This window comes from Lipotes vexillifer, unplaced genomic scaffold (assembly GCF_000442215.2).
Source record: "Lipotes vexillifer unplaced genomic scaffold, Lipotes_vexillifer_v1.1 scaffold834, whole genome shotgun sequence".
Lineage (NCBI taxonomy): Eukaryota > Metazoa > Chordata > Mammalia > Artiodactyla > Lipotidae > Lipotes > Lipotes vexillifer.
Window position 1 is genome coordinate 182,346 of NW_006792311.1, and position 19,730 is coordinate 202,075.

At 40.5% G+C, this 19,730-nt stretch overlaps 2 protein-coding genes across 2 annotated transcripts in view; both read right to left on the reverse strand.

Moving 5' to 3' along the window:
• Positions 1-482: 482 nt before the first annotated feature.
• GPR75 (G protein-coupled receptor 75) lies at positions 483-6,904 on the reverse strand. Its single transcript, XM_007465486.1, has 2 exons — positions 6,693-6,904; positions 483-2,418 (listed from the first exon to the last, which is right to left on the reverse strand). The coding sequence occupies exon 2, from the start codon at positions 2,320-2,322 to the stop codon at positions 700-702; it is 1,623 nt and encodes a 540-aa protein (XP_007465548.1). The 5' UTR covers positions 2,323-2,418; positions 6,693-6,904; the 3' UTR covers positions 483-699.
• Positions 6,905-10,221: 3,317 nt separating this feature from the next.
• PSME4 (proteasome activator subunit 4) overlaps positions 10,222-19,730 on the reverse strand; it is a 97,484-nt gene continuing 87,975 nt past the window's right edge. The window contains exons 42-47 of the mRNA XM_007465487.1: positions 19,173-19,301; positions 17,985-18,140; positions 14,926-15,094; positions 13,060-13,193; positions 12,232-12,370; positions 10,222-11,754 (exon numbers count right to left, since the gene is read on the reverse strand). Of these exons, the coding sequence (XP_007465549.1) occupies positions 12,236-12,370; positions 13,060-13,193; positions 14,926-15,094; positions 17,985-18,140; positions 19,173-19,301 (723 nt within the window). The 3' untranslated portion in view covers positions 10,222-11,754; positions 12,232-12,235. The remainder of the gene's footprint in view (positions 11,755-12,231; positions 12,371-13,059; positions 13,194-14,925; positions 15,095-17,984; positions 18,141-19,172; positions 19,302-19,730) is intronic.

Sequence of the window (19,730 nt, forward strand, 5' to 3'; positions counted from 1 at the left end):
CTCAGCTGACACAAAATAATAATGTCTACAATTACAAATGGTAATAATCTATTCCTATTATAGGGTATTCCTAATACCCTATAATAGGGTATTCCTAATACCCTATTCTTAGTTGGCTGTCTTATGAAAAGAAAGTAACTAATGCTTGTGTATTTTTGGTAAAAATAGTTATAGATAATACATTTCTGATTTTCTGCTTTAACAATGTATTATTTATTCCAGTAAGCTTGCAACCGAAAAAAGTATATTGATCTCAATTCAACACTTCAAAGAGTCAAAATTTATAATTCAGTTAATAAAAATAATGCCTCAGTAAAGATGATACCTTTGCGTTCTTTAAAAATTCCAGCTCATACTTACTTCAAAGAACCATAACATTGACTCAAATGACCATAATCAGTTCATTCCCTACTTTAATACAGTAGCATGATCATTCCCTGGCATCTATTTAAAAGTTTAGTACAAAAGATTGGAGCACAGGTCAGGTGTAAAATAATAAACATTTACATCAACTCTTAAAATGTCAAGAAACTGCAAAGCAAACCAATAGATGCTAATACTTCAGACAAAAGGGAGTCATTAGTGTCAACTGTCTAGGTTTTTAAGTTTTGATGTACCTCTGGTCTCACAGAATTTAAAAAAAATCAATTAGTATCAGAAACAAAAACATTTACATAAGATTCTCTAGCCTCCATGACTCTAAACAGAGGGGACTGGAATCTGCTTGGCTGAAGTGCTATCATACTCTTGCATTAAATCATTAGTGGTGTGATAATGCATGGCAATATATGAATTGGCAAATCCAAAAGAATTTACTGGCTGTAAGTTATGTGGGATGCTCTCTTCCTGGGATGGGCTGCTGTTATAGATACTGTAGTACGGCTCAATCCGAGTGTTGATGGGGGTTGAGCTGCTCTGACCATAGTGTTGATGTCCAGCAGACATCTTGGGACTGACCACACTTTCCTTCGAATGACTTGGGCCACAGGCCTGGTCCACAAATTTCTTCTGGGGCTTTGGAGACAACATGTAGGCAGAGTTTGTTTCATGATGGGAGGATTTGTTTCTGTTGACTTCGAGGTTTCCCTTTCCCATGGCTCGAAGCCGAGTCTTCTGTTTGCAGCAGAAAAAACCCAGGCCTATGTACTGCAGACACCACAGCACTTTCCTCCTCAGCCCTGCACTGTTCCGAGAATATATAAAAGGGTTTAATCCTGACTTGAAAAATACAAGCGTAAAACCAAACAGTTCAAACTGGTAAAGGATGAAGCTCCCATTGCTGGACAGAACCACCTGCACCAAGGAGATTCCCAGTGGAAGGCAGCACACCAGGACCGACAGCACAATGATCACACAGGTGACCACCGCCTTGGAATCCTTAGCCGTGGAGAGATTGACAGCCGACACCAGCTGGAGCCGGCTGGCCACAGGGGTTGGCAGCTGGTTGGGACTCTTGGTGTATCCGTGGGTCTGAACGTGCTGCAGTTTGTTGTAATTCTGGTTCCTGTACAGAGCTGGCATGGTACACTGGATGGGATCTCCACCTCCCTTCACAGGGGCCCCCATGAAAGGCTGTGGTCTGGAAGCATCAACTGTGATCACAGGGGGGCACTTTCTGACTTGAGCATTTTTCCGCAGGGTCTGAGCAATCATGATGTAAGACACAGAGACCACAGCAACACAAAAGGTGAAATCGACCACATAGAGAGACAGGATGGCTTTCCCTTCTCGGGCAATCAGACTGGACATGGGAAGGCAGAGGTGGGACTTGCTGGTTTTCAGGGTGGCCAAGGTGGCGAGGGTGAAACTGGTGGCCCAGAGGAGCAGAGTGAGGAGCAAGGTGCAGAGAAAGGAGGCCGTGCGGTTCGGCTGCTTTCCCAACACCATGCGGAGCCGGTGCAGGGCAATCACCGCCACTGTCTTGAGGGACATGATGATGAAGCCGGAGCTGGTGAGGTGGAAGGTGAAGCAGAAAGCATCCGGTATGCCGCTGGCTGAACTGAAGAACAACACGAAGGTGAACATGGGGGCCGTCACGCCACAAATGAAAAGGTCACAGAAGGACAGGTTCAGGACCATGAAATCAAAGTTGGTTCTGAATTTCCTGAAGGCCGGATCAAAGAAGGACAAGAAGACAATGAAGTTCCCGTAAGAGCCCAGGCAGAAGATGATTGCGAGCAGAAAGGTACAGCTCACCAAGGTGGCCGTGTGGATGAGGTCCTGGAGGTCTTCCTGGAGAGCAGTGCTGTTTTCTCCCTGGGAGTGAGGCACATTTAGCAGGGTAGTGTTGGGAGCATCCTGAGAGAGGTCTGTTGAGTTCATCTTCAGAGAGAGATGACTTCCTTCTGTGTGAAGGGAGTCAGGGCCTCAACTCACAGATGAGCGATATTTGACAAAAGAGGCCCAAGGCAGAAAAGCCTGCGCACAAAAATGCATACCCAGAAACAGAAAGGAATTAATGGAGAAAGAAGAGTGACCTCATGATCTTTTACAAAAGCACTAGACTTTTTCAGCTCTGACCCAGTGCCTAGAAAGCATTTCTCCTTGCAAAGCCCGACACAGGAAAGACACAGAGACCTCAAAATACATTCATCCAGCTGATTTCAAGTTTTATGACACAGTGGTTTTCAAACTAGGTTAAGCATCATCTGGAGAGTGGGTTAAACAAAAAACAGATTCCTGGGCCTCACCCCTTGAGATTGTGTCTGAAGGATGGGTGTGCAGATGTTACCTTTGGAAACTCTGCAGTGCCAGACACTGAAGACACGAGAACATGATCTCTCCACGAAAGAGATCACAAAGTAGCTGGAGGAGATCAACCCAGGTAACTGCAGCCAAATGTGGCAAATCAGCTGATGGCAGCACACTGTGGGAGGAAAAGAAGGCGGACATAATCCAGCCCGGGGTGAAGGCCGAGAGAGGGTGAAGCAGCTCTCGATAAGGAGGAGCTAGTTGGGTGGAAGGCAAGGGGCAGGGAGTGGGGGACAGACAGGCTGGGAGAAGGGGAGTAGGTCTTTGCAGCAGAAGGACTGAGGCAAGGAACAGCACGTGCTGTGCTTGACGCGTAAGCAAGAGGCTACTTTTGAAGTGTATACTGTGGCCTTTTACATAACTCCCACACATCACTAACAAATCCGACTCCTCTTCCTAGGAAGAATCCTTTATTTTCCGTTATTTATATTTTCTTCTCCCTATTTGTGATTTTTTGGCCAACTCCACACTCTCCTTTGGAAAAGAACTTTGTGTAGGACTATATTTGAGAGGGAAAAAATGGAAGTAATGGTGTCAGAATTATATCTGAGATTTACAAGGGGTGGAGCACCACTTTGCAAACTCTATATAAATGTGAGTTATCATTATCCCAGCAGGAATATATCCTCGTGGAAGCAGGAGGCATGCACCCATTCATGCATGCATTCACCCAGTTTATATCTACCGTGTGCATACTCTACTCCAGCTTTACGCTAGGTACCGTGGGCACAAAGATGAATAAGACACTGCCTCTACTTTTAAAGAACAACTTCTTTTTCTTCTTGGTCCTTTACTTTCCTAACATTTTTTTCCCATTTTGCAATGAGATTTAAAATACACTCACATAATGTTCTGTTGTCCCAAATCCCAAAGCCCTGTGTGGCCTGGTGCCCATCCCGCTCCCAAAGATGCCTCCAGTGGTACAGCTTAAGTTGTTCCTTGGAGACTGGTGCAATGCTCTTGGCAACCAAAAATAACTTGCTTTAATCCAGTATTTTAGGAATAACCAGTGGTATTGGGGAGGTCCATGGGTGATGCTCAGAATATTTAACCACCAGCTCAAGCTGAGTCCCAGAGGCCTCCAGCTGTCCTAGGATTAACCCTTTAGTTGCTGAATCATGGGGTACAGAGGAAGGGGCCTGGTTAGTGAGGTATTACTGGGGCCTCCAAGCAGGAGCTATGGACCACCCAATACAGAAGTCACCCAGCATTCAATAATAGGTACAGCTGTGCCAGTATCAGACAAATTTCAGTCCTGGGGAGATCCATAAAACTAACTGGTGTCCTTCATGAAGGAAGAAGGTAACCTCTTCCACATTCTCAATGGTCAAAAGTGCAGATCGTAACAATATAATGAATTTCTCCACTGAGAAGTAGGACCAACTTTTCTGTACTCTCCTGATATAAAAGAGATAGAAAAATTAATCCTGACCTTTTGTTTCTTGATGATTAGAATTAAAAAATAATAATAATGGATAGCTTATTATTTTCACTTAGAGTATGTGCCTGTTTCTGAACCCTTTTTGATACCTGTGTAGTGAAAAAAAAAACTTTTTACTGTTAATTTTTTAATTGTTAATTGGAGGATTGGGGTTAACTGATGAAAAAAGAAGTAGAAGAGAAAATCCAATTTGTGGAAGCAAGAAGAGCAGAAAGGTGATACTACTGTTTATAGCAAATTCCCCTGACCCCAAAGAGAGAAGCAGAAATTTGGCTTGGGGAAATTAGAATGATGAAGAGTCTGGAATTAGGATGCTAAGAAAAATATCGAGTAAGTGGGTAATAAAAAAGAAGCGGATGATGGAAGTTATGAAGACCCCAGGCTGGGAGAAATTTGGAAAGGGGAAAATGGAATGATGAGGCACCAACATTAGTCAAGGATAAGAGGCAGAAGGGAAAAAAAAGGATTTGGAGGAGTTGAGGGGCAACTTTCACTTTCTCTCCAATTATAATTGCTTCAATAAACTTAAATTTTTTCAATACATTAAAAAATAAAGTAGAATTCTGGGTCAGGAATATAATGATCGGTCTTATCATTAGTATGTTCACTTTACTAAGTGCTTGTGATGTGCCAGGCACTGCTCTCAGTGCTCCACACTATTAATATATTGAATCGTCAAAACAACCCTGAGATAGTATGACTTACCTCTATTTTACAGATGAGGAAACTGAGTCAGAGAGAGACAGCACCTATCTTAAAGGGGTACAGTATGGATTTGAACCTAAGCAGTTACTCTCTAAAGGCAGCACTCCACCACCAAGCTAAACAGAATAGCAAAGCAATCAAGGCAGGGAGTCCCAGGTCAGAAGACAGTTACAGCAGCTATAATTTACTGGGTGGTTATTATATGTCAGGCACTTCTACTAGAAGCTTTACATAGGTTATCAAACTTTATTTCATTCTCATTATAATCCTACGAAGTACGTATTGCAATCCCTTCCCAACTCAAATTTCCTGGAGCCCAAAATTTGAATACACACACACACACACACACACACATATACACTTCCATGTACCTTTTTGGCAAGGTTGAAAAATTATGGTTCTGGTATAAAGTAACTATAAATCATTCTGATTTGGGATAATTAGGAAAAAAAGGAAGGAATCAGAGGCTGGGAAGAGAAAAGGGAGAAAAAGCAGAAGACAGAACAGAAGTAAAGGTTTGGGCAGAGAAACTTTAGAAGCAGTAAGGAAATGGAAGGAAAGTAAACCCAGGTCTTAGGACTAACTTCTGAGACTTTAAGAAAGAGGAGGTTGAGATGACAATTTGGGGAAAAGCTATGATAGCAGAACTATAAATCTCACTTACTTGGGGGAGGGAGGCAGTAAATGAATACCTATTTGCTACTTCTAAATATTAAATAAAGGTTACCAACATTCTTTTCAATGCAAGCATACAAGTTACTCTTTATCTCTGGGACCATAAACAAGTTCTGTAAGAAGATGTAATTAAAGTAATAAAATCAGAGAAATTTTAAGTTGGAACACCAGTCTTAAGAAGAAAACATATTAAGCACAATAAGAAGGAATGAATTCATATCATATGCATCTTATTACAACTAAGAAGGAGAGAGCCTAAAGTAAGCAAGAAATAAGTGAAAATTGTTCAGCAATGATTTCTCATTAGGATGTGTGTGAAGAGCCTCTTGATAATCTAGTGTGCTGCCTTAATATTTTAGTACATATTAAAACATTTTATATGAGCTTTTACAAGTCAACTCATGACCTGGATTCTTCCAACTCTTGTTTTCTCATTATATCCTCAGTTCCTTGTGGGCAGGCATTCTCAGTCTAACCAACCCTCACAAGAAAACAAGGTTCTGTACTGTTATTATTATTATTCCCATTGTATTTGTATTGATCAGGAAAACATCAGGGAAGTTAGATGACTTGTCCAAGGTCACTAAGATTCAAGCCAGATTTATCTGATTTCAGAGGCCATGCTCTTTCTCCCCAGTGGAACTACCTTTCGAAGTCCAGAGCAGCTGATAGGGTCAGGTCTGTCAGTGGATGAGGGAGAGGGGAGGCTGTGGAGCACCCCCAGTGTGAGGATGTTGTGGGAGACCTCTGGGAAGGCACAGCGACCCAGACCAGGGACTTGAGATGGGTAGGGGCTCCCCTGGCTGGGGAAGGTTATGGTAAGGAGGGCCTAGGTCGGTCCAGGGAAGCTTGTAAAAGATGCAGCAGAGGGTTGGTGAGGTGGGGAGGGCTCAGGCAGGGCATGGGCGGCGAGGGAGGGGTTCCACGGGCCCCGCGGAGCCGGGGAACCGGCAGGGCAGGCGCGAGATGGTTTCCCCGCAGGCCGCGCCAGGAGCGCAGGTGCACGGCGGCCGGGCCTGGACCTGTGCGGCCGCCTCCTCGCTCACCCGGCGGCTTCTCAGGGCCCGGCCCTCCCGGTCCCCGAGGGGTCGTCCTCTTCCAGGGGCCCGTGGTCTCTCACCTGCCCGGTGGCCGCAGCGCCGCCCCTCCTCCTCCATATCGCAGCTCGGACCCCAGCTCCGCCCGCCGCCCGGGAGGATACAGGGCTACAGGCATCATCGCCATCACCGCCGCCTCCGCGCATCCCGGGAGCCGCGGCAAGCCGGGACGCGGAGGCGCAGTCACGGAGACGCCGAGGGCGCCGCCCCCCACCCCCACGCCGGACACTCCGGCTCGGCGCCCCTCCTGCCCCTGCGCCCTCGACGACTCGCGGGCCTCCCGTTGCCCCGGGGCCCGACCGCTCCCGCCGCCCCGACCTCAGTCCTCCGCGCCGCGCGAGGTCTCAGGCGCGCCGTTTTGCCGCTCGGGCAGTGGCGGCTCCCCGAGGCTGTTACGAGCTGACATACCGAGGAAGAGGGGGAGCGGGCTGGGTGGAGAGGAGGGCAAAGGTGGGGGCACCGACGGACACAGCGCGACCCATGGGGGCCTTTGCCCTTAGAGGGTGGAGACCGTGGACAGCGAGGCGTGGCCAGGCTTCACGTCGGTCTTGGCGGGATCTGGGGGCTTCCCAGGCTTCTGGTCGGCCCGCCACCCACCTCTCCCCATTCCTAGCGCTTCCTAGTCCGCCTTCCTAGCTCCTCTCTACGCTGTAGCTAATACTTTTTCTCCTAGATTCAACTGGCGTTGTCGTCCAGTTTGGTACTTTGAGACACAGAATCTGTAAATCAAGTCATTGCAACAGACTTTAAATCAAACCAACTATAACCTAATTTTTTCTCCTCTCAGCTCTCTGAAAGTATTAATGAATTTACTGAGGGAACTCAGCAAAGGGCATAACTACCAGGAAACAAATGCAAAGAGCAAAGAAACTACCCATGCAAATGAAATAACCAAGCCAAGAAATCATCGACGTTACTCAATACTGTGTTCAATGTAAATCAACTTGAAAAGCAATGGTGCAATGTATGCAGCTAATTTTAGCAAGCAAGGACACAAACCAAAATATTTACCAGCCTCTCATTCTAAAGTGCACAGTGTGTCCAAAATAATGAACTCATAAAAGTGGGTTTTAGTCTCAAGAGTTATCAAGTAACATTCCCAAGTATGTTTGTTACTCTGGGGACAAAAGAAAGCCAGTTAAACTCTTTACTACCTCAGTGTCCCAACCTGGGTAACTAGGATCTTACTACTTTTCTGACCTTCTCAGAGGGTACCACTTGGAAACACAGAGTGCTATTTGAGTGTTCTTTCCTTCACCGAGTACCAGAAAACCAGAAAGTTCCATTCAAGTGAAGTACTTAGGACACTGCTATTGAAACACCTATTTTGGCCGATAGTTTATCTTCTAAAACAGAACAGTTCGGCACCAACAAGTACCAAATAATTGGATTTACGCATATATTTTTCCCAGCCACCCCCACCACTCTGCTTTCATCAAGAGAAAATCAAGAGGGCTGGATAATTTATGAGGTAGATTCCCAGTCCAGGGGTTGACTATGCTATCAGAATTTGGAAATAATTTCAAAAAAAAAAATTTCACAAGTTGTAAAGGATTCTAGAGAGCTAGAAGAGGAAATCTGGAACCATCCAAGTTCCAGAACTAGTAAGCACGATCAACAAGACGAAAGCTACTATGATCACGTCTACAAAACGTACCAGCAGTGTGTCAAATTGGAAAGAACACTGGTTTAGTAGTCACCAAATGGAAATCTACAAATAAACAAGCAGGGCTGACTCGAAGTATGTTAAGATATGAATAGGCTATCAATTGGCAGGGAAACCAACATTCTGATACACACTATCATTGACAATGCAAACTGACACATGCACTTTGAGGAAAGAACATGAGAGCCATTAAAATGCTTAGATTCATGACCTAAAAATCTCACTCCTCCGAATTTATCCTAAGGAAATACCTGAATAAAAGAAACAAGTTTTAAGTATGAAGGGATGAAAATGTTCACTGCAGTGTGATCTATAGTAGAGAAAACTGAAAACCTTGATGTTCAACAATGAGGGAATACCCAAAACAGTGACAGTAACAAGACAAATGGCCCTTGGCCGCAAAAATAACTACAAAGTCTGTAGAAAGTTTTTTTCCAGCAAGACAAAATTCCTCACTGGTTCTCTCTGGCCACATTACTAATCATTAAGAAAATAGGTAGGTAAGGGCTTCCCTGGTGGCGCAGTGGTTGAGAGTCCGCCTGCCGATGCAGGGGATACGGGTTCGTGCCCCGGTCTGGGAAGATCCCACATGCCGTGGAGCGGCTGGGCCCGTGAGCCATGGCCGTTGAGCCTGCTCGTCCGGAGCCTGTGCTCCACAATGGGAGAGGCCACAACAGTGAAAAAAAAAAAAAAAAAAAAAAAAGAAAATAGGTAGGTAAATTTTCCTCCCAAATTTTGAAACACAATTTGCAAATTCTTTCTTCTTTAAAGGATTCATTCAGAAACTGAAGATTATTTATTGGCTCATACAACATTAATGATACAGGCTTTCTCCTCCCCTTACTTCCTACCACTCCCCCCGCCACCCATCCCCACCCGAAACCTGCCTTAGCTCAGTCTTCCAGGCCCAATCAGCAGTGACTTCCAAACACTGGTCTGCCTACACACACCACCCCCCAAACCCATAACACTTGTGTTCCCTTAACACTGTTCCTGCTAGCGTTCTCCATTCTTTTGAATGCAACATCCATTTAAGAATTTAGACAACAGTGGCCATTCATCCGTTTTCTCTCCCTCCTCCTTTTCATTCTTGAGGCCACTGATAGAAAATTTAGGAATTAAATAATTCACAATATAACCAGTTAGGGTATCAAAGTAATAAGCAACTCCTAAGCCTGGTATCAGAATCACATTGGGCATGTGATTAAGGTGCCCCGCTTTTGGGCCTAGAGTGGGCCTTAGGAGTCGTCACCAGTGGTTCTCAATCCTGGCTGCACAACTGAAGCATTTACGGAGCTTTTAAAAGACGTTGATGCCTGAGTCCCAACCACAGAAATTCTGAGGAACACAGTGGGTGCCCAGTATCTTATATTTTTTAAATTCCCCACTTTAGGAACCTTGCCTATGGCAGTGTATTTTCATACAGCTTGGCTAGGAAAAATTGAAGTGGTCAATACAACATAAAACCTCACTGCTCAAACTGTGGTCTCAGGACCAGGCATCAATATCATGAGCTGGGGGCATGAACTAAAATTCACATTCTCGGCCCATCAATTTGAGAATCAATCATTTAGACCAGTGTTGTCCAACAGAACTTTGTGATGATGAAAATATTCACCTGCCTATTTAACAGGGTAACCACTAGCCAAAAGTGGCTAATGAGCACTTGAAATGTGGCTATTGAGACTGAGGAATTTTTTAATTTAATTTAAATGTAAATAGTCACACATCGCTATGACCTATTGTGCTGGACAGGTCTGATCTAGATAATTCACTCTGGTCGGAGGGCATGAATTTACAGATCCAGATCTATGAATGCAAAAGGAATCCATGAGGGTCACTGGCTACAGAACGGTCTTCTCCTTGTAATGAAGACAAAAGCCAGGTGTTAAAAACAATCCTTTTATTGGGTTTTAAACTAGTTACACAATCGAAATAATCAGTTTGGCACTACACTATACAGGGATTACGCCTGTGTATGCTGACACTTAAATACTGTACCAGGACCTCTGCTGTGCTTAGGTCTGTATCGAGTCATTCAGCAAGTAGATACTAAAAAATATACCGTAGTGTTCCTTTAAGGAAGACTGTACAGGGCGGGCTGCAAGATGACATTCACCAACTTGTGAATTACTTGAACCTAGAAGATACCTTGAGTTCTATAAACTGGTCATAGGCAAACATGTGGTGTTCGCATTTAGAGATGCGCACAAAAAGTTACATAAAAGTTCAGACATTCTAACGATAAATAAACTCAAAAAACCCATACCTCAGCTTTTGTAACATGAAAAGATAAAGAAAATAATTAAAAACCACAAAAAAATGGCATTCAATTGGTACAAAAGCCAAAAAAATCACTATAATAAAGAGCTATATGTGTATCTTTACAAATTAATTATACAATGGTGTTGTGTAAGAGGTTGCATCTGTACAAAGTCTTGCCAATGCTATCTCTACAGTTTATACAGTCTTTTACATCTATGTAACATTTATTAAACAAGTCAAATAAATATTAAGACTTATTAGTCTCAATGATTCTGCAGGCAAAGAAAAAAAATGAAAAGGAAAAAAAATTAAAAAGAGAAAAAAAATTACAGAATTTCCACAAACACAGCAGACTTCCATTAGTCAAGTGTAACAGTTTTCAAAGAGGGTCAAACAATATTCGCAAAGAATACAGGTAAAAATCAACCAGTCAGGGTTTTTATTGTTGTTGCTATTTATTTGCAAAATCACACATTGTATACATACATATCAATCAAAAATTTATTCACCAAACCCCTAGTTTTTCAGCAACTGCTCTTCTATTCAGCACCAAAAACTCCAGTCTGTAGGAAACACGTGGACACAGACTTCACTTCTGTGTCTTGGTCGAGCAATCCATCAGGTCCTTGGCTGGGTTCAAGACTTGCCCTCTTTTCCTTCCCTCTTCATGGCTCTCCAGACCCAAGGCTCTCAAGGCTTCAGATTTATGGCCCACAGGCCTACTACCATCTAAACCCACGGCCATTTGGAAAGAATTCAAAATAATTTGAGATGAATGAAATGACAGGATCTGTTATTACAGATGGGCCTTCTCCATTCCAAGTAAACTGTTTCGTAATGAGTTCCTAGACTCTGTCTGGTCTTGGATGCCATGATCATACTGGGTAATTATTTCTAGTCTGAGACATTATGGCTTTGTCTGATGCCTCAAAGAAAAAGTGATTAATATTCCAGAAATACTTCTGGACAAGTTAGGAAATCAAATGGCAGCTGAGAACCTGTGGAACGCAGACTAATGAGACCAAACACAGAAACCACCAAAATGATGAGAGCTCAACAGAGGCAGGGTTTTAAAACCTGCAGAAAGTCACCACAGATGGTACCTGAGGATCTGGAATTTTTGATGAAAAGAGCTCGAAGTGAGGACTACTCATCTGTATCAAGGAGGAAAAAAATTTCAGTTAGACAACAGGACATCCAACTCTAAGGGCCCAGTAAATGAAATCTTCATTCATCCTATCTCAGTAGAAGGGTTTCTGGGTCCTCCCTCTTTAATACAGAATGGATGATAAATACTTAAGAATCCAGATGAAATGTTTTCACAACTGTAGAACCTAGAATCCCTATGACAACCCAAAATAGCCAGGCCCCACTCAGGAGGCAATTAAGAGTAAGATCTCTTTTCTTTTATCTAACCATAAGTCCACTCATGTATAAAGGCCCAAAAGCAGTCACATCAATTCTCTGCTTAATACCTAAAGCAGCGAAGAAAGGATAAAATTCTCTGGGAACTTAACTTCCACTGGCCATAGTAAAAGTCATGAAAGAAAAATCTTAGGAATACCCGCTTCTCAGTTATCAAACCAATGACATTTGAGGACGTCAGACTTCTTTAAACTTTGCTGCCTCACCTTTCTATGCATAATAGCAGGGTGACACGAGGAGATCGGTGAGAACAAGCAGCTGGTCATCAGTGAATTGCTGTTTGTGTTCTTGCCAGTTGTCATGGTGCGTCCTTCGGAAATTGGATAAGGTCTTTTTTACAGTCATCTGTAGAATAGGCAACCCACATACATTTTATTTTAACCTCCCCAGGGTTATATTTAGGATACCTTTAGCTAAATAACAATCCTTCTAGACTTCAGCTCTGACACTTCACCAAGAGCTACAAAACCAATAAACCAATCTTACTTCAAAAAGCCACCAAGCTTACTTCTTTAGAATTAGTACTAGCTGCAATTTAGGACAAGCGACCAGAACTCGCACCACATTATTAAACCAGTTTCAATATATACTTACATTTATTTATCAAAGTGAAAAGGACAAAGTCATTGGTCTTCCAAGTTGTTTAATGCAGGAACACAGGTGTTCACTAAATAATACCATCACATTTTCCTGTTTAATATTAGCTCCCAGTTATATACTTCCTAGATATAAAATGCTAGTGAAATAGAAGCATAAAATTTATTCTGACAACACTGACAACACCTTACTTCCACTGGACTCGGAGGGACAGAAGCTATGGTAATTTCCTTGCTACCAAAATATCTCAAATATACAGGCAGCAGGGTCTCTGCAAGATTTTAATAATTATTGATGAGTAACTTGGCTCTGGCAGAGGCAGGAGTAGTAGCTTTATCAAAGCAGAAGATCCAGAGCATACAGATTAGTATAAATGGTTTCTTACAAAATATCACTGATAATATATGTGCGAAGAAACTAACAAGGGAGAATTTTACCTCAATAGGCTGAGGATCATTCAGGTGTGCACTGAGATTCATAAGGAGCTGGGGCATCCAGGTGGGAACATCGTAAGGACTAGAAAGAACACATGCACCGAGTCCCAGCACCCCAGCATGGCGTTTGACCAACTCTGCAAAGAAAACAGCAATATATGTGCAAATATTTACAGGACTCTTGCACTTGCTACAGTGAAATAAATTAGTTTTTGATCACGCTGGTTGTTTCCAATGTTTGAATTTCTGCATTTAAAAATGACTCTGTATGCACACATATCAAAAACATGATTTTAAGGCTAAATTAAAAACATCCTATAACTGTCCCTCAATGACAGCATAATTATATTTAGGTCGAGAAATGTGTCATGTATTTGGTAAAACTAACATAGTAATGGCTTTTTCTGAGCAATTCATATCATACGTGAAAGTGCAATCCCTGATCCTAAAAAAATCGCCATTCAAAATTAGCTCCCACTTTTCTGGATTTGACTACCTCCTACAGAATGCATCAATTCATTAGGTAAACACACCGTGAATGTGGAATGTCTGTATTCTGCAAAACAGAACTGCTATGTGTCTGTATTCTACAGGGCCTCTATTCTTCCTTTTTAGTGACAGAAGTTACATTAAAGTGCTTTCAAATTCTCATTGTTTTTAAATAAAAACGTGTGCATGTATGTGTTTGTAAGTCTATTATATGGGTATACATGAAACGCCGTGGATAGGGAGTTGAAATGAAGAAAAAGGGAATTTGGAGTAGTCATAAACAATGCCATTTAGTTATAACAAAAACCTAAAACTACTTTGGTACTTAATTATTAAAAACACAGTTTTCAAGCAAAAAAACTAGAATATATATTGGTATTTTATTGGAAATTGCTAACTGTATGACGTAATCAAAACCCTGGTAGACACAGAGAACAGACTTGTGGTTGCGGGGCGGAGGGGTAGGCGGGAAGGACTGGGAGTGTGGGGTCAGCAGAGGCAAACTATTAAATACAAGATGGATAAACGGCAAGGTCCTACCGTAGAGCACAGGGAACTATACTCAGTACCCTGTGGCAAACCAGAATGGGAAAGAACATGAAAAAGAATGTATATATGTATACCTGAGTCACTATGCCGTACAGAAATTAACACAACACTGTAAATCAACTATACTTCAATGAAATTAAAAACAAAATTAAAACCTTGCTATAATCAGCGCTTAAGAGCTTCATATTCCAAGCATTTTCTGCAAATTCAGTCAGCTTCCCACTTACTAATAGTCTATGTTTTCCATTATTCTTGTGACTATTTGTAGTCAACAGTGGCAAGATGGGATGCTTCTTTGCAATGACATTTAAATTTCTCTTTAAACATGACACAGTCATCAGAGCTCATTCTCTTGTTTACCTTCATGCTCAATTAGAGTGGAAGCTCCTGTAGAATGAGTGCTCTCACCCTCTATCAAATGCCTATAGGGAAGTAATGATTTTCCTCTCTCCAAATGAAAGCAAGGCTTGTTTTGTTTACTTAGTTTTTTCTCTTAGTACATTTACACATAAGTTATAAATTCTAAAAACAAATATTTTAGATCCTCCAAAATAATTCTGGATACCTCTCTTTATAAAGAGATTTCAGGTGGGTGGGTACAGGCTTGATTTACTACAATAGTTGTATGCAGCCGTGTACATATTCCTTTGTACCTTTCTCAATTTCAGCTTTTACACCCTAGGTCTTGCCTTCTATATGCAAAGCTTCTCAAAAGCAGGGTCAGCTATTCCCAGTACCTAGCATAGACCTAGGCACATACAAGCATTTGATAATATTTGTTGAGTTAAGCCTGGTTAATTCCCAAAAGGTGTTTTCCATCAGTCTTGTTACCTGCAGAAGGAATCGTATTCGGATCTCCTACAAAACCAGGGTCTCGTTTCCTTTTCTTCGGTAGTTTTGTTTTGCAAAGTTGCTCAAAATGAATCTGCATAGGACTATCCATGGTAAGGAAGTTACACTGTAACAGACCACTTAAGGTGGTAGCAGCCATTTCTCGAACCTATAGAAGACAATCACTTCCATTAGAGCCAAGATCCTAAGCCTGGGGAGGTGAAGAGAGCGGTAAGGGAACTGGGGTAGGGATTTTCCCTGATATTTGTATACAAATTGTGTAAATGCTCTTTTGCAGTTTCTTAATAGAGATTTCATCAGATTCTCAAAGGGTCTGTGGCCTCAAGATGGATGAGTCACTATACCAGGTTCACAGAAAGTTTAATGGTTAACCATGCTATACAAAATTAAATTTCTCCATACATTAATTATTTTCTCACTGACTGATAGTTCTTATCTGGGGTGTAACTGTAAAAGCAGTGCCAGAGCCTGACATTAAAATAAAATTTTCCTAGACTCTACATCTCTTAAAACAACTGCTGTTGTTGTTTTCACTGGTAATAAAGATACAGGATAATTTCTATAATTGGCATACATAGTAGAGATTTATATCCATTTTAACTCATGAATTTCACAGGCTGTTGTCAGACTATAAATACAGTTTATAGAAGTACTAAACGAAGAGTGTTTAACAGTCCATTTCAAACTGAAATGGGAACTCAAGTTTTGGGAAGACAAAAGCACTGTAAAAAGTTATCTCAAATATATCACAAAAATTTCTGCTAAATAGTCGTAAGGAAAGGCAATAATAATTCGAAAAAAACCCACTCAAATGCTTTGCTACTTATTCATTCACATTTTTCAATGTGACACCTTGGGGGTTCTTAACATATTCTTTGCTACTCTTATTACATTATTATATGAAATACATTATAAAATGTTTTACTACTTCATACTTGGTTGCATTATTTCCTTTCATACCATGATTTAGTTTTATACTCAACTATTGACTAGAATGCTTTCAACTTCTCACTACTATGCTACAAAACACTTAATTTATATAATTTTTCCATATTGCAATGTATTTTCTTAGAACATGGCTAATTCTAAGAATTGGGATTACTAAATTCAATGTATCTCCAATTTAGTGCTATTAATTTTGTGGCTACTGGTTGCTTTTCAAAAAGCCAGTGCTAACATATACTATGATACAAAACTAATGGGAATACTAGGTTTTAACTTACCAACACTGGTTATTATTATTACACATTTTCGTCTTTGGTGGGTGGAGGACATGAAACTAAGAGTCTCATTGTTTTACGTTTGTATTTCTCTGGTCATTAAGAGAGGTTTGACTTTTGTTTACTGCTTATATTGTTTTCACCCATACATATATGATACCACCACAACCATCTACTCCTCAAGGAGGTCTTAATGGTCTTATGTTTTTCTCTAGTTTGATGCTTGACCAATTAAACTGATGAATTTCTAATATTCTTGTGGTCAGATTTGTCCATCTCTGGATCTGTGAAATCTATTGACCTAAATACTTAGAATGTCATTCTCGGCTCACAGTTCACATAAATATCCAAATTCATTTCTCCTACTTTCTCTAAGTAAAAAGTATGTGTTGGGGTGGGGGTGGGGGTGGGGGGTGTATCTATACTATATCTGGAATACACTTCAGTGTGAGATGTTCTAATCTATTTTTTTTTCTCCAAACTGCTATCAAATTACCCAAACACCTCTAACTGAATTGTTCTCTTTCCCAGTAGTGGCATCTACTTTTGTGATATTTTGTTCCAAAGGTCAGTCTGTACATGTCTATAATAATTAACTTTACAAGGTAAGCAAAAAAGGTATTTAGCTTTTTATCTATAAAAAATTTCCCAACATTTCTAAAAATTTTCCTTTAAATCTAATAAAGTTTTCTTTAAACATTTCTCATTTAGATTACCACAAAGTTTTTTTCCCCCAATATTATCATGAATACTTCTGGCTAATTATTACTGATATTCAGTACTACATGTTTTAAAACTGACAGTTTTAATAAATGTCATGATTATGTTTATAGTAACAGCTAAGTTTAAGCCTACTACATGGAATAAAATACAAGAATAATCTATAAAAATGTTCTAAAACACGTTCCAGAAAACAGTCCGTTTAGCTATAATATTTAAAGGTAGGAAACACTGACTTTTGAGATTTCCACCTTTCCATTTCCATTCCTTTAAGTTTAATGGAGAAAAAATAAGAATAGTCTAAAAAAAATTTACAGATAGCTGCAAATATTTTAATCAAAGGCTGTCAGAGTTATAACCACCGGGTGAGTACCCTAGGAACTGGACATATCTGCTCCCAGGACACAAGAAAGCTGGAATGCAAAATGCATAGATTCATAAGGGAGGTGGAGAAATTTCCATTCCCAGTTTCCTAGGGATACAAATCTATTTTCAGTGCTCTCAAATAAAATACAGATAATTACTGGGAGTGCTCCACTATATGGAAAACCCATAAAGTCCATAAAATAAAATAAGCAAATATTTCACAAAATTTTCAATTACATTTTCTTTACCTAAGGCCAATTTAGACAGTTATATCTTATTTAATGCTACTTCAGCAAAAAAGTTGACTTTAATTTCTCTACCAAGGAAAATAAAAAGGGACAACCATCTCATCTTAAATCTACTGAATAATAGCACCTATGTGTAGATTTTCATTCTCTTGAAACTGCTCTCATACACATTCCTATTAGCCCTTTAAAAATCAGTAAGGTAAGTAGAGTATTATCACCTGCAATTTCATAGATTAAGAAAACTTTGGTTCATAAATGTTATCTGCCCAATTGCAAACAGAAGCCAGAACAAGAACGTGTCCAATGTTTGTTTCCATCTGTACTAAAGGAAATGATTGGGGTATCAAAACTAATCACATAGGGCTATGTTAAAATTAAAGTTACTTTTACTTTACATATCAGTGTGTAAATACTTCTTAAAAGAGGTGCCATAATGCTTTCTTTAAATTTATTAAATTTCGGTTTGCTATAACCTAAATTTTACCTCTAGCTGTTCATCCTCCAAAAGACTTATAACCAGCCACCTGATGTCTTTAACTGCATCTTCATTGTTTAGGAAAATAAAGAGGTTATAAAATACCATGGTCTGGAGGTAGGTCAGTACTGTATATCTAGCATGCCAAGAACTGCTTCTTGCTGTCTGTGGATGAGAAATTAGTAGAAATAATGAAAATAGTGCTGACAAGAACATGAGATGACAGTGAAATTACAAATAATATAGACTTCCAATATAACTCTACTTTTACAGGTATAGCTAGAGCAAGCTCATCTTATACTTCCTTCTAAACAAAAGGTTGCACAAGCTATTTCAGGTAAAAGTTAGTTATTCTGAAAGTACGAATGAATGGTAGAGAGTAAAGGGAAAGGAACACAGATAAAAGTCAATTTTAGAAGAATTATTTATAATTAATTACTCTTAAATCCTCCAACGCTTGCACATTATTTTATTTTACTTTTGATAGTAGCCAGTAGGGTAATGAAAGCAAACAAAATTGAGAACTACTAAATTCTACTGCAAAAAAATACCATTTGAGGCTGTTAAAAAATATCTTTCAGGGGAAACCATGGGAACATGTCCATTTTTTATATTATATAACACATGTGTAACCTGCATAAAGCTGAGCACATAGTACACTAAAAATGCAGCCACCAAGACTTCCCTGGTGGTCCAGTGGTTAAGACTCCATGCTTCCACGGCAGGGGGCACGGATTCAATCCCTGGTCGGGGAACTAAGATCCCACAGATCCCACATGCCTTGCGGCACGGCCAAAAATAAATTAAATAAATAAAAATGCAGACAGAAAATATATACTTACTTAGGTCTTTCTACCACAGATCAGAAAATACAAGTGAATAAAATAAAGGGGAAATGGTAAAAGAGAATGCCCACCCCCTCCCTCATAAGCACTTTGTACCCAAGGTGCTTCAATAATTAGCTCTTTATGTATATAGAAAATTTAGGGTTCAGTGACCTGCCCAGTGTCACAGAAGTCGGTGGCAGAGCCAGGTACAGATTCTAAATCTGTTTCTTTGGTCAACATATGTCTCCTCTCAAACTAAAAGAAGATTCAAAATGAATGCAAGTATCAGGTGGTGTGTGTACCTCAGCTGACTTTGTGAAATTCTTAGAATTGTAAACCAAAGACATAAGTGTTTGATATACACTCTTACTTGTTTTAGCACCCGAAGTACCAAAGGCACTTGATGAGGGTAAAGCAACCCCTGAGACATTAGTGATAAACATAACTTTGCATCTCTTTTCAGTTCATCATAGCTATTGTCATTTTCCACTGGGGCAATCTAGAGAACAACAAAAAAAACCAAAGACATAAAGTGAAAAACAGCCAATAAGTACAAAGGCATCCTTACATAAAAGAAATTACATTTTAAATTTTAACAACTTCTACAGAAAAATCCAAACATACATAAAACTAGAGAATAGTATAATGAATCCCCATGAATCAATCACTTCTTCAACAATGACAAACTCATGGCTAATCCTTTCATTTTTTGCTCCCCTGTAGTTCCCCATCCCCCAATTAAATTATTTGAAGAAAATCCCAGACATATTTCATCCATAAATATTTATTTTCGGGAATTCCCTGGCAGTCCGGTTGTTAGGGCTCTGTGCTTCCAGTGTAGGGGGCACAGGTTCAGTCCCTGGTCAGGGAACTAAGATCCCAACAAGCCACACAGCATGCCCCCCCTCAAAAAAAGTTATTTTTATCT